Source organism: Cajanus cajan, chromosome 5, assembly GCF_000230855.2.
Source record: "Cajanus cajan strain Asha chromosome 5, NIPB_CcT2T_4, whole genome shotgun sequence".
NCBI classification, from domain to species: Eukaryota; Viridiplantae; Streptophyta; class Magnoliopsida; order Fabales; family Fabaceae; genus Cajanus; species Cajanus cajan.
The window spans coordinates 17449893-17464826 of NC_138521.1; the positions used below are offsets into that span (position 1 = coordinate 17449893).

A 14934-nucleotide genomic window follows, 5' to 3' on the forward strand; every position below is an offset into this window, starting at 1 on the left:
TGGAATTTTAGATAAGTTAGTAACACCCTTCAACCCAACCGAAATATTACCTTAAATTTTGAGTCTTAAGTGTTCTAAACGCATGAACCATTCAGCCACAACTTTTTTTTTTTTTTTATATATTCACGAATTTTTTTTTTTAATACTATTCAGGCCTAATTTTTGCAATGGTTCAGAAATAAAGAAAGAACACTAAGGTAATATCAATGGTAATGAGAAATAATAAGGAAAGATGTTACCCAAAGAAATTCCAGCAAATGATGTGGATGACCCAAAAAAAAAACCGGAGCTCTTGATACCAAATGATAGGATTCCTAATTTGCACAAGGAATGAAGAAGGATCTTTTGGGTTAAAAATCTGGAACTTAATTTTCTGGAATTAGAATGCTAGAAATGAAGGTAAAAGGATACAGTAAAAAAAATGAATGAAGGAAGAATCACTCTTCCAAGGAAAAGGCTTCACACAAAGAATTGTGGTTTATCCTTTGATATACCCAAACTCTTGAATCACTCAAGAACAATTAGAGAATTACTCTCAGTAATTAAAACTCAAATTCTGATCTTATTTTGTTCATCCCCATGGGCAGCTTATATAGCTTACAATCAACAACCTTCACTTACATTAGTGGACAAATAATGGACTCCACTAAGCCTGAATTATGACCACTAATGACAAAATATTATAAAAAAAACACTTTAGTGGGCAATTATTGAACTTCCACTAAGCCTAACAATTATGACCACTAAAACATTAAATAAAACACATGCTAAATTCGTGCACCCCTCTGGTATGCCTCATGGCTGACTCATCCCAAAGGTTTTGGGCCTTATTTGATAAAAATAACTTGCTTAAAAAACTAGCCCAATAAGTGGTGCAGCCCAAAAAGAGTTGGCAGCCACTTTAACAAGAGTTTTAGGCCTTTATTTACTAATTACAATTACTAAGAACACCATAGAGTAATTAGGCTTCATAATCCTTGATACAATTCACCATCTTGGCCTTGTTTTCATCTTTAGGCATTTCTTCAAGAATGAGGGCCGTAACTTGTTGCAAAGCATCTTTGGCCTTTTTAGTCCTCGCCCTAGTCATTGGTCCTCCAAGTCCTTTGAGTGCTCCTAAATCCTTGCCCATGTCCTCATCATTTGTTATTAGGGCGTCTCAGATACTCACCCCCAAATATTTCACAAATTCCTTTCACGAATCTTTGTAAGCATTCCACTGCAGTGGTTTCACTAATTCTAATATACTCATCCACAAAGTCAGCAGATGTCCCATAAGCCAGCATACGAATAGCAGTTGTGCACTTTTGCAACGGTGATAGGCCCCTTCTACGTGTTGCATCGAGCCTCATTCGAAAGTACTCATCATGATTGCTTATAGCATCTACAACTCAGAGAAACACATGTCGTCGCATGTGAAACCGTCTTCAGAATTGAGTTTCTGTGTATACTGGATTTTCAGAGAAATAGTCATTGAACAATCGTTCATGACCTTCCTCACAATTTCGATGAACTACCCTCCTTGTTTGGTTTGACCTTGTGGTGTTGGGAAGTTGTTGTTGATAGGTTTGTATCATCAACTGGATCAATTCTTTGTCGGTGTTGTCGTGTAGTTCCTCATCTATGAATTGATCCAAAAGATCATCTAAATTGATGTTTGGATCATCTAAATTGTTGTTTCGATCCATCACGTATCAATCTAAAAATCAAAGAAGAATAGATGGGGATTTTGTGTGAGAAGATGTGAGAATGAGTAGGATTGGATGACAAAGTCTACATATAAATAGTTTTACAACGGCTAGTTTTATAACGGCTAGTTTTACAACAGCTAGTTTTACAATGGCTAGTTTTACAACGGCTAGTTTTATAACGACTAATTTCATAACAACAGAATTTGAATTACAATAATAAAAGAAATTAAAACTCAAATATTTCCCTAAACCCTAAAAGAGATTAAAACCCAAATACTTCCCTAAACCCTAAAAGAAATTAAAACCCATATTGTTGTTTAAGATAGTTACAATACTTCTCATGAGCTTCACGTTGAGTCTCATTCATGTTGGAAGTATCCTTCATTATGGTTTCATATGCCAAACGTCTTTCTTGTGCCTCCTTCAACTCAATTAGTCTTGATGCATAGGAATTTTTCTCCTTTATTGCATTTTCTATGCCAGAAAAATCAACAACATCAGTATTGGAAGTTTCTTTTCCTTTGGCCTTCCTTTTGGCTGCCTTTTGTCCTATCGGATGGGATGTTGGCGTTGGTATCTCATATTCATCAAGTTCAATGGGTGTCTTTATGTTGGAAGATGAAGAGTAACCACCTGCAGACATTACCTTCCCTCTTTTTGAATTGTGTTGCACGAAATCAGATTTCCATTTAGGTTCTTCTCTCAAAATGACCCATGCATGCTCCATATCAAATTTTTTACCTGTATCTTGAGTGTAAATCTTATGTGCGAATGCCGTGACATCTTTCTCCGAACTCCCGCTTTTCTTTTGACTAATTGCTTGTTTGTAGCAACCAATAAATTTTTTAACTGCAGGATGAATTCGATTCCAACCTGTTTTTAGTTTAGTCGATTCTCTCTCTATGAACTCGCCACGGTCTTCATCGTTGTTGTATGCTTCTGTGATTCTCAACCAATATTGTCATAATATTTGATCAACTCCTATGATTGGATCCTTCGACGTATTGACCCATGACCTCACGAGAATAATATCTTCTTGAACTGTGAATGGAACACAAATTTTTTTGTTGACGAATTTTCTGCACTTCTATCTAGTTGAATTCCATCCAGATCAATTGGTGATTCAGGTTCACTATTAGGAGTGTCAATATTGTGTAGAGGATAAGGCCTATAACATGCATTTGGATTGGTGAGAGGTGGTGGTTGACTAAAAATTTGTGGTCCTTGAGAATTATCACCACTAGGTGGATGTGTTGGAAACATATAATATTGTGGTGCTGACCAATAAAGTGGTGGATTTTGAGAATTTTCACTAAAATAAGATGGTGGATACATAACATATGGCGGAGGAATTTGAGAATTTGCACTCGTCGATGGTGGTTGGTTTTGGAAAGAATTTAAAAAAATTTGATGATTGTATTGGTTAGGATCCATTTTTTAGAGCAAAACAAGCAAGATAAAATAAGTATAAGAGAGTTAAAGAGGTCCAAATTTTTTAATTGAGTTGATGAATTTTTATAGTCATATTTTTCTTTTTTTTTAAAAAAAATTCCCAACGGCTACTTTAACTGTACTTTTAGGATATTTTTTTATTTATTTTTTATTTTTAAATTTTTTTATTTTTATTTCTTATTTCTTATTTTTAACCCAACGTTTCTTTTCTTCTAAGTTTTTTCCTCTTTCTTCACGCCCTCAACGATCCAACAAGCAAAGTCACTGAAAAAAAAAAAAAAAAAACCTTCACTGGCCTCACAAACTAGATCCAACAACAGCATCTCTCACAGATCATGAACTCCTTTCAAGAATTTAACCCCTCAGCAAACACGGACATGAAGGGCATCAACCTCACAAAAGGCACCACCTCCAATTTCCTTTCACCAGCACCACCCTCATCGTCGTCGTCTTCCTCCGTCAATCTAAGCCGCTACGAGAAACAGAAGCGGCGCGACTGGAACACGTTTGGACAGTACCTGAGGAACCACAGACCCGCTCTCACGCTGTAGCGGTGCGCACGTGTTGAAATTCCTTCGGTACCTTGTCCACCCGCATGCCTCTACCGTCCACCCGCGCACCTCCGCCGTCCAACCACCGCCTCACCACCGCGCCTCCTTCCGTTCATAAAGGTAAGGAACGGTTGCTTCACTAAGCAACCCTCTCTCTTCTGTAAGAAACTCCTGCAGCCACATCAGACCCCTCCAATGGTAAGAAACTGAGGTTGGAGTTGTTTAATGGGCCAAGCAACTCCCATTGGAGTTGCTCTTAGCATCAATGAGATCCACCTTTTCACAGCATGGCACCGATACTTTCCCATTTAGAACCTTATCACGAAAGGATACATGTAAGATCAACCCCATCAACTCATCAGGCAACTTGGAAGGGGGTGGTTAATGTGTCATGTTCTCCATTGGAATATAGAAGCGCTTCATGAGTGAAATTTTTAACAGCAATAATATTTTTAATTTTTTTTATCAAAATAGAACCTTGGACACATTATTTACACAAGTAGCACCAAATATTGTCCTTGGTCGGAATTTAGTTTCCCGGAAATCGAATTCTGACCTTCACTTGTGCATTCCGTTGACGTCCTAGGCTGCTGGAATTCGGTTTCTAGGGAACCGGGTAACCGAATTTCGAGCAGCCATTTTTGTTTTTCTTTTTCATTTTTTGTATTTATTAAATAATAAATTATATTTATAATAAAACTCAAATTTTAAATAATAAATAATATTTATAATAAATTTCAAATTTTAAAAAGTTAATAAGTTATAATGTTAATAAATAATAAATTTAATAAGTTATATTTATAATAAATTTTAAATTTAATAAATAATATTTATAATAAATTATTTTGAAAATAAAATTGAAATTTAATAAATAATAACTATAATAAGTTATATTTATATTTTTTTAAAAATAATTTTAAATTTTTAAACAATTTTAAAAATATGTAATTATTAAATAATAAATTATATTTATAATAAAATTCAAATTTTAAAAATTTAATAAGTTATAATGTTAATAAATAATAAATTTAATTAGTTATATTTATAATAAATATTATATTTAATATATAATATTTATAATGAGTTTTTTTTTAATTGAAATTTAATAAATAATAATTATAATAAGTTATATAATAATGTATAATTATAATAGTTTATAAATTTAATAATGCACAATGTTAATAATTTCTAATAATTATAATTTATTATTTAATATTTTATAATGTTAAAAATTTAAAAGTAAAAATGCATAACATTAAAATTCATATTACATTGATAAAGAGACATAGTGCATTAAAAGTAAAAAGTTTATAACATTAAGATAGAGTGAATTATATAAGTTTTTTAATGTTCGCAATGGTGTCCAGTTTCACAACGAGGGTGACGTCTGTTACAGCCTGGGTTACGCCATGGAGGTTGTTGCTTAGAAGGATTTGGATCATCATCAAGCACTGGTTGTTGAAATGCTGCTGAAGAACTACCAGGTTCATTAGCGAATTTCGGTTGGTAAAGAGATTGCATGTATGATTGTGCTGAAAATGGAGTTCTAAAATCTACTCCAAATAAATTTGTAAAAAAAATCCTCTAAAGTTGTTGCAAATGAATGTCTTCTGTCAATTATTCTTTCTTGTGGGGTGGTATTGTGTGGAGGATTTGATACATGTTGATGAGTCTCTTCATATGATCGCATTGAAGTTGCACCAGTTTCAAATGTTGTGGAAGTCCTTTGTTGTTGATTGGTCCTTGGATCTTGTAGTAGTCGTGGCACAGATAGGAAATAGATAGAATTGGCCATGTACCATTCCATGTATTCTCGTGTGTGAAACAATGGGCCTTGCATTGGATGACCCATTAATGTGTGTTCACGTCTATTGTTCCAGATGTCGATCAATTGAGCATGTCTTGTAACCCAATTTTCATCTTGTTTTTCCCTCATGTCAATTTTGTGCAGGTTATCCAAATTATTGGGTGGAGAAGGGACATCCTAGAAGAGATGAAATTGTAATTTCACTTTATCCGATTGGTGCCATTCAACAATTGCAAAACAAATGATGGGGGTACATGAAGTCCATAGTTGGGCATCTCTATATGCTTGCATGGGTATTGCTGTTTGCAAGACTTGATATGAAGCCCATAAAAACTACAAATAATTTAAACTTTGTTAGTTAAGATAATATGCTAAACAAAAGAAAATAAGAAACAAATAAAACTTTGTTTTGACGAGTTACTTGATCAGGCTAAATGTGATCAAACCTTGATCTGTATGTGACAACATCATTATGAGGTACACTTTGAAAGTTTAGTACTTTACCCCTACTCCATTTGGCAATATATGGCATGCGATGTCATGCCCAGGATTGTAACAAAGATGCACAACCACCCATTATTCTACTCGTAACATCTGTGGCTTTACACATTTCCCTGTATAACATAGCTAAACAAGTAAACCTCCAACTATATCGTCTTGTTCGTATAAGATTTATTAATAAAGATAAATACACAAGATGTACCTTATTGCCTGTTTTGTCAGGCATCAAAACACCTCTTATTAAACCTAATATATATGCCCTACAATGTGCATGAAGTTCTTCTTGAGATGGTTCCTCTAGTAATTCCAACATATTTTCTCTCAACCACTTTAGCTTAATCATAGAGCCAATTAGTGACTCTCCTTTAACTGGCATGACGCCGAGATACGTGAAACACGTATCCTCCCAGTCATATAATATTGGGCCAATGACTGCTAAACCATCAACTCTTAGGTCGAGTTGAAGTGCAACATCCTCCAGTGTTATCGTGCACTCTCCTGTTGGAAAATGGAAGGTGTGAGTCTTAGGTATCCATCTTTCAACCAAAGTTGTGACCAATGCATGATCCACCTTGAGATGTCTAAGGTTTGCAACCCCAAAAAAACCAACTTCCTCTAGTATATGAAAATTTAGAGGGTGGGATTCTGGCATTGAATGACAATAAAAAGAAATAATATTTTCAGTCTCCTGTAATGATTCACAAAATTAGTACCATTATGTGTAAGAGGTTCATTGAAATTTTAAGCAAATAACGATGGTGTGACACCCTCTACCCCAACATACATATACAATAATTATAAAAATAAAATTCTTCATCATTAAAAAAAACCAAATCTCCAACTACATAAGGGTAAAGAGTTCACATTCATAAACTTAATCCAAATAACATGTCAGTGAAATTACAAGAAATAAAACTGAATTTTCAAATAGTTAATGGAAATAACATCCTAAACTAAGCCTAACTATGTCCCGATATCACATATCCTATCAGAGCATGCCCAACTAAAGTCTAAGCCTCATCACCAACATCCTCACGCTGATGATCACCTACAACACAATTTAAACACATAAAAATAACAACAAGGGAGTGAGAAACATCTAACTCAGGTTCAGGTGCATAAATAAAGGTTAGATAGAACAAACACATACAACAAACATATAACAAGTTACAAGCACCAATCACACATAAACAATACACATACATAGTCAATATCACATGTACACTCATTTATCATGAAATGATTTCATGGACTTGACTCATAAATGCATGTGAAAACAATCACATGTCTCATAATCACATTTCTCATCATTTCATCACTAGTGACCCAAGGTACACCTTATTAGCTTGTTACATCACTAGTGACCCTAAGGTACACCTTGTTAGCTTGTTACATCACCGGTGACCCTAAAGTACACCTTGTTAGCTTGTTACATCACCGGTATGCGGCCTAAGCGGCACACATAGAATAGATCACAGATGCACATGATGCATGTCACACATCCACTATTTCATTGACTCAACATTTCACTTATCACGTCTCTCATATCTCATGTCACATTATTTCACAATATCATATCACATATCATACGTTCACCTTTCACATTCTCACATCATGTTCACATAGTTTCATGCAAGAAATTTCTTGTAGTCATATACAAAAATCATACCAAGTAATTATCCAAAACATGAAGCCATATCAATTTTACATATATTGCCTCAAAATCATCCAAAGATCATATTCCTAATTTTACTTCATAGGGTTTCCCACAAGAACCCACAGAGCACTCTAATTCATATCAAAACTTGTCTTATTTTCAAAATTACTCATATATTCATACATCTCATTCAACAAGGAACACAACAGAAGAATCAGAAAGCAAAACAAAAAATATTCACATTTTGCCTGTTTCTAATAGGGTTCTGTCAGGAACCCACAAAGCACTATAATTCATATCAAAACATATTTATTCTCAAAATTAGTTACATATTCACACATTACATCTAACAGGAAACACAACAGAGCAATCAGGAGACAAAATAGAAAACATTCATATTTTGCTTGTTCCTAGAAGCATGCATCAGGCAAGGAATTGGGAGTCAATCCTACTACCCAACAATTTCTCCCACACCCCCGAGCGAGGTTTCTCACTCCCTCCTTGTCGGGATAAGCAGAAGATGAAGCTAGAGCAGAATCTAGCTGATCTCCTTCTCTTGGTTCTCCTTGGTCTCTAGAGAGTGTGTCCAAAAATAGTGCCAGAGTGCTCTATTTATAGATTTCAGGAGTCTCCAGAATGGCCCTTTTCAAATCCAGAATAGCCCGTTTTGGACTCGTTTGTCATGCGTAAATTTCACATTTAGAACGGCCTGTACTAAAACTAGAATAGCCCGTTCTGAAATCAAATTTTACCTACAATGACCATATCTGGAACAGCCTGTTCCCAAATCAGAACGGCCCGTTCTGGCTTCGCATTTTACTCAAAGAATCATGTGTTGGAACGACCTGTTCTAGTCTAGTCTTTATAGGCCATTTTAGTAGTCTGGAATTGCCCGTTCCAGTTTGAGAACGACTCGTTCTAGGCTACTAAAATCAAAATATTATCCAAAAATAATTTATATATATATTTATTATTAAAATACTAATAATTATTAAAAACCTTTAAAACATCCTATAAAACCCATTAAAATAACTATAAGAAAATAATTTCCATAAATATCAAAATAAATAATAATTAACCATCATACTAGTAGAAAATTCAGGATGTTACAAATGGTGTTCAACTTACCGTTCTACCAATGAAGGCAGACCTGTGTTCATTTTGCTTCCACAACAACATTTTTGATATTTGATAAGTGAGAGTCGAAACAAAAAGGGATGCAATTGAGAATGGAAGTTTCAAATGAAGTAAAGAAGGATGCAACTGAGAATGATAGTTACTATGATAGTTAGGATGGTTATTTATAGAGGTGGGTTGATTGAGCCGGAGAGACACTTTCATTAGATTCCTGAAGTTGTAGTGACATTATTAGCCATAGTCTGTCCATGTCTATTCGAAGTGCATACTCTAGAAATGAAAGTGGTTGGGCAGAAAATAATTTTGTCCATGTTTATTGCATTATACACATTGCACAGAACTTCATGCGACGATTCAAAAATGCAGCACTGAAGAAGGATGTCGTCAACATGGGTAATTTTATCATTACTTATTTTTTAAACATTTGTAACTTAGATTTCATTATTTAATTTTATTTTTTTTGCAGTCTATGCAATGACTGAACCTAGATTCTTTTACTATTACAACATAGTAAGAGATAATAATGCTGAAGCAGCACAATGGTTAGGCAACATTCCTAGGGAAAGATGGATACTGGCATGGGACAATGGACGACGTTGGGGACACATGACAACCAACCTAGCAGAGTCTATTAATTTGGTATTGAAGAAAACACGTAATCTGCCAATGTTCCATGATAATGGCGACATACACCGTTGCAACAAGTTCTTCGTTCAAAGAGACCGGGAAGTAGATGCAATGATTAATGCTGGATAGGTCTACTCAGAAATTGCAAGCAAAACTATTCAAGATGCATAGTCAAAGGCTAACACTCATAGAGTTATCACCTTTGGCAAATCAAGCACTAGATTTCTAGTGGAAGAAACGCAACATCCGGGAGAAGTTTGACCTGCTAGGAGATTTACGGTTAGGCTAGATGAGATGTTGTGTGATTGTTGCAAGTTTCAAAAAGTTCATATCCCTTGCTTGCATGTACTTGCTTCATGCTTACATGCACACCACGACTATCAAAGCTACATATCTCCCATATATGCCTTACAACAAGTTGCAACGGTATACGAAGGACAGTTTGGAGAGCTCCAACATGAAGATTATTGACCTACTTACACTAGTCCAACTTTGTGGCCAAATCCGTAACTCAAAAGAACTTCCAAGGGTCAGTCCAAGTCTAACAGGATTAGAATAGAGATGGACATTAGAGAACAACATAATCGTGTCAAAAATTATTCTTATTGTCACACCCCTAGTCACATTAGGAAGACATGTCTAAATATTGATCATGCATTTAGTTCCGCCACTAGTGATCTTTATTGTTGTAATCAGTTTTAAGTCTAATGAATTTAATTTTCATTATAAATATAGTTACTATTTTTAATACATACTAATTTATTAAATTTAGTAATTAAAAACATATTTTAATTGTACATATTATTAATATTTTTAAACACACACATATAAATATAACTTATTATAAGTATTATTTATTAAATTTCATTTTTATTTAAAAAAACTTATTATAAAATTTATTTATTAAATTTAACATTTATTATAATTATAACTTATTAAATTTATCATTTATTAACATAATAACTTATTAACTTTTTCAAAATTTGAATTTTATTATAAATATAATTTATTATTTAATTATTAGATATTTTTAAAATTATTTAAAAAATTAAAATCATTTTTTAAAAAAAAAATATAAATATAAATTGTTATAAATATTATTTATTAAATTTCAATTTTATTTTCAACTTATTATAAATATTATTTACTAAATTTAAAATTTATTATAAATATGACTTATAAAATTTATTATTTATTAACATTATAAGTTATTAACTTTTTAAATTTTGAATTTTATTATAAATATTATTTATTATTTAATTATTATTTAAAATTTGAGTTTTATTATAAATATAATTTATTATTTAATAAAAATGAAAAATGAAAAGGAAAAAAAAACAAAAATGGCTGCCCGGAATTCGGTTTCCCGAAAACTGAATTCTGGCAGCCCAGGACGTCAATGAAATGCACAGGTGAAGGTCAGAATTCGTTTTCCGGGAAATCGAATTCTGACCATGAACAGTATTTAGTGTTGCTTGTATAAATAATGTGTCTAGGGTTCTATTTAGGTAAAAAAAAATTTAAAAATATTATTGCTTTAAAAAAATTTCATGTGTTCTTAAGATATTGAAACCAATAAATAAATAAATATTTTATGCAAAAGAAAACTATTTTTTAAAATATTTTGACAAATTTGATTACATTAAAAAATATCCAAATATATTAATATTTGTTACACTTACACAAATCCAATCGTTAAACATTATAAAATTTATTTTGCAAAATAAAAAATAATAAATGAATAAAAATAAATATATACGTTATGTAAAAGAAACCTATTTTTTTAAAAATATTTTGAAAGATTTGACTAGATTAAAAAATATATATATAAATATACATTAATATTTTCCATTAATAAATTTTTATATTGTAAATTATTACTAACCATTATTAGATTTATATTAAATTTTAAGAATTATTTAGAAAAATAAATGAATAATTTATACAACAATTATCATGATAAAAAAGTTTAAATATCATATTACCAAAAATAAGTGTAGCATTTGATGGCATGGCTAAGAAATGTTGATAAAGATAAAAATGATAAAGTGGGTGTTTGATAATGGTGTTGTGTGAGGGTCACATGACACTTGACAGGTGCTCCACTATTCAAGCTGACCGGGTATGGTCAAAAGAGTGACGGCGGCCAGCACGGACAACGTGGGAACTGCTCACGCAATTCCCGGGTCAAACTTGCTTAGAAAAACAAAGGAAGCAAATATAATTTATAGATAATAAATAATAAATGCATAGGAACTAATTTGCGTTGCTAGTAACAAATCAGTAATCCATGAATAATAAAAAAAAGTTAGAGTTTGAGATGGTATAAAGAAAAAATGAAGGTGTGATCCGACATTTGGGTGGGAAAAGGAAGGGAGGAGTGGATTGAGAGAAAAAGGAAGAGGAGAAATGAGCAAGAAGCAGGTGAAATTGGACGATGAGCAAATAGCGGAGTTGCGAGAAATATTCCGGACGTTCGATCGGAACAACGACGGGAGCCTGACGCAGCTGGAGCTGAGCTCGCTTCTGCGGTCGCTGGGCCTGAAGCCCAGCCCGGAGCAGCTGGAGAGCTTCATCCAGCGGGCCGACACCAACAACAACGGCCTGGTCGAGTTCTCGGAGTTCGTGGGCCTGGTGGCGCCGGAGCTTCTGCCGGCCAACTCGCCCTACACGGAGGAGCAGCTGCGGCACCTCTTCCGCATGTTCGACCGCGACGGCAACGGCTTCATCACTGCGGCGGAGCTGGCCCACTCCATGGCGAGGCTCGGCCACGCCCTCACCGCCGAGGAGCTCACCGGCATGATCAAAGAGGCTGACACCGACGGCGACGGCATGATCAACTTTCAGGAGTTCGCTCACGCCATCACTTCTGCTGCCTTCGATAACTGCTGGCCTTAACCGCTTTCTTCGTTATTATATTTTAATTAATATACCCAAGGTATGTAAATCACTGCGTAATGCGTTTCTCTCTCCCTCCTTCCCCCTCTCACCACCCTCCGCTATCTTCCCATTCTTTCTATCTTCTCATCTACTTAATTATAACCAATTTTTGCTCTCTTACTCTTACTCCATCTTGTTTAATAATAAAATATTGTTTTTGTATGTCATATTATTTTCAATTGTTTCAAATTGAACAACTTCCAACTGAATTAATTCCCATGTACTTTTCATTGTATTAAATTCAAGACGGTGCAAGCAGCAAATAATTTTGTTGTTGTTGAAACTGTGTACTCATAGCAAATGTACAAGATTTTGTTATGGTTTAACATCACTTGATTAATTATATTTCACTTTCGTGTTATGCAACTAGAGTTATAACTTAAAAAGTGATTAATTAAAATCCTAGTATTGTTGAGGATATAGGTCCACTAGCTAACTTGCTTTTCTTGCAGATTAGAGAGCCATACTTGGATTCATTGATTCAGGGCACTGCCATGTACAAATAGCGTCCAAGCCTATCCCTCCTACTCATTTTTCTGTAGACAGAGATGGTAAACTAGCTTGAGACCAAGCTAGTGCTTAGGTTTGAATCACAAGATTTTGTATGTTGTTATTCAATACCCTTTTCCTATATTAGAAGAGGGGAGCCAGAACATCAATTTTCGGACCTTGTGCTGTGACGTTTAAAGTTGATAGTTTTTCAAAAACATACGGGGAATCAATATTTCATGATGTTATTACAGCGAATTTTTAACGTAAATAATATTTTTTTAAAAAAAATTTACCAAAATAACACCTGTGCAACTTTATTTACACAACTAGAACCATTTACTGTTCACACTCAGAATTCGGTTCCCGGGAACCGAATTCTGAGCTTCAAAATTTTTTTTCTTTCTTTTTTTTGTGCTCAGAATTCAATTCCCGGGAAACCGAATTCTGAGTTATTTTTAATTTTTTTTTTTTTGGTTTATGGCTGATTTTTCGCGAGTGTGGGAAGTGGAACGGGCCGTTCTGGAAGCAGAACGACCCGTTCTGCTTAAACACATTGAGTGTTTTTTTTAACATTAGAACAGGCTGTTCCAATTTTAAAAAAAACACTCTATGTGTTTAAGCAGAACGGGCCGTTCTGCTTTCCAGACTTGCGCAAACTAGCAGAAAACGCAAAAAAAAAAAATTAAATTAAAAACAACTCAGAATTCGGTTCCCCGGGAACTGAATTCTGAGCACAAAAAAAAGAAAAAAAAAAATTTGAAGCTCAGAATTCGGTTTCCGGGGAACCGAATTCTGAGTGTGAACAGTAAACGGTTCTAGTTGTGTAAATAAAGTTGTACAGGTGTTATTTTGGTAAAAAAATTTTAAAAAAATATTATTTACGTAAAAAATTCTATTACAGCAGGACAAGAAAACTCCACAATTCATTTGTTTCTAGATATGTTTCCCAAGCTTTTAGCTAAGCTTTATATTAGGATAGGTAACCAACCACTAAAAGCTATAACGAGTTGTAAACTGAACAAAATCACACCAAAAAGAACCAAATTGTCCAATACGAATTATTACAAATCAAATTGCGAAGTTACGGTCTTGTGGAAGCGGACTAGCTCCTCGTCGTTGTTGCCAAGGTTTATTGTAAAAGTTTTTTTGGTACATGGTTTATTGTAAAAGTTAGAGTACGTGTTTGCTACAAATTTGAATCAAATCGATCTTTAAATTTAATTTAATAAAATAAAAAAACAGTGTTTCTTCGAAGGGATATTGCATCTGTCTTGTAACTTCTAAGACTAATTTTATTATTTGTCATTTTAAAATTTAAAAATGACATTAACTACTTTTTTTCAATTAAAAACTCATCAAGAGAAACAATATATAAAATGTCAATAATATATAGGAGAAGTTGATAAAATACTTCAAATTACAAACAATTCTAATAAAAAGAAATTAATTACTCTCCCTAGTTTATATACTAAAACCGTAATTGAAAGGGACAAAAAAACACAAGAATAACTTAAAAGTGTTATTACAGTCATCGGGATCAATCAGACCAGTGTTTTCGTTTATGTTAACTAAAATTATTTAATTTGTAAAATATACGTTTTTTGTTTGAGTAGAATATTATTTTACAGCTTATAAAAACTTTACCTTTTTTTGTTATGTCATTATTTTTAGAGTAATTACATCGATACTCTTTCAAGTTTTGTGAAATTGCACGCATACACCCTAATTTTTCTACCCATACATTAACCTTAATTGTTTAAAAAAGCATTAATATGATAAAATAAAAATAAATAAATAAAAAGGTAAAGGGTTAAATGCAATATCATGAAATCTCAGGAAATGCCTGTAATTTACCCTTATTTTTATATAAATAAACAAAACTGAAGTTACTATGATCTGTTAAAGTAGTGAATGTTATCAGTCTCTAAAACTAAAAGTAAATGACAAACAAATCCTTAAAATGTTAAATAAATCTAAATTATATTATTTACTATTATTTTAGTCTTTTAAGTATATATCAATTATCAAGAATCAAAGTCACCGTATACTTAATAAACAATCTAAACATTTCCTCCTTTA

General features: G+C 33.2%; 2 protein-coding genes across 2 annotated transcripts; one reads left to right on the top strand and one right to left on the bottom strand.

Moving 5' to 3' along the window:
- Positions 1 to 1989: 1989 nt before the first annotated feature.
- LOC109810809 (uncharacterized) lies at positions 1990 to 3026 on the bottom strand. Its single transcript, XM_020374377.2, has 2 exons — positions 2777 to 3026; positions 1990 to 2630 (listed from the first exon to the last, which is right to left on the bottom strand). Exons 1-2 carry the CDS (start codon positions 3024 to 3026, stop codon positions 1990 to 1992), a joined length of 891 nt encoding a protein of 296 aa, XP_020229966.2.
- Positions 3027 to 11661: 8635 nt separating this feature from the next.
- Positions 11662 to 13070, top strand: LOC109810831 (putative calcium-binding protein CML18). The gene is made up of 2 exons (XM_020374403.3): positions 11662 to 12361; positions 12816 to 13070. The coding sequence occupies exon 1, from the start codon at positions 11833 to 11835 to the stop codon at positions 12319 to 12321; it is 489 nt and encodes a 162-aa protein (XP_020229992.1). The 5' UTR covers positions 11662 to 11832; the 3' UTR covers positions 12322 to 12361; positions 12816 to 13070.
- Positions 13071 to 14934: the final 1864 nt, after the last annotated feature.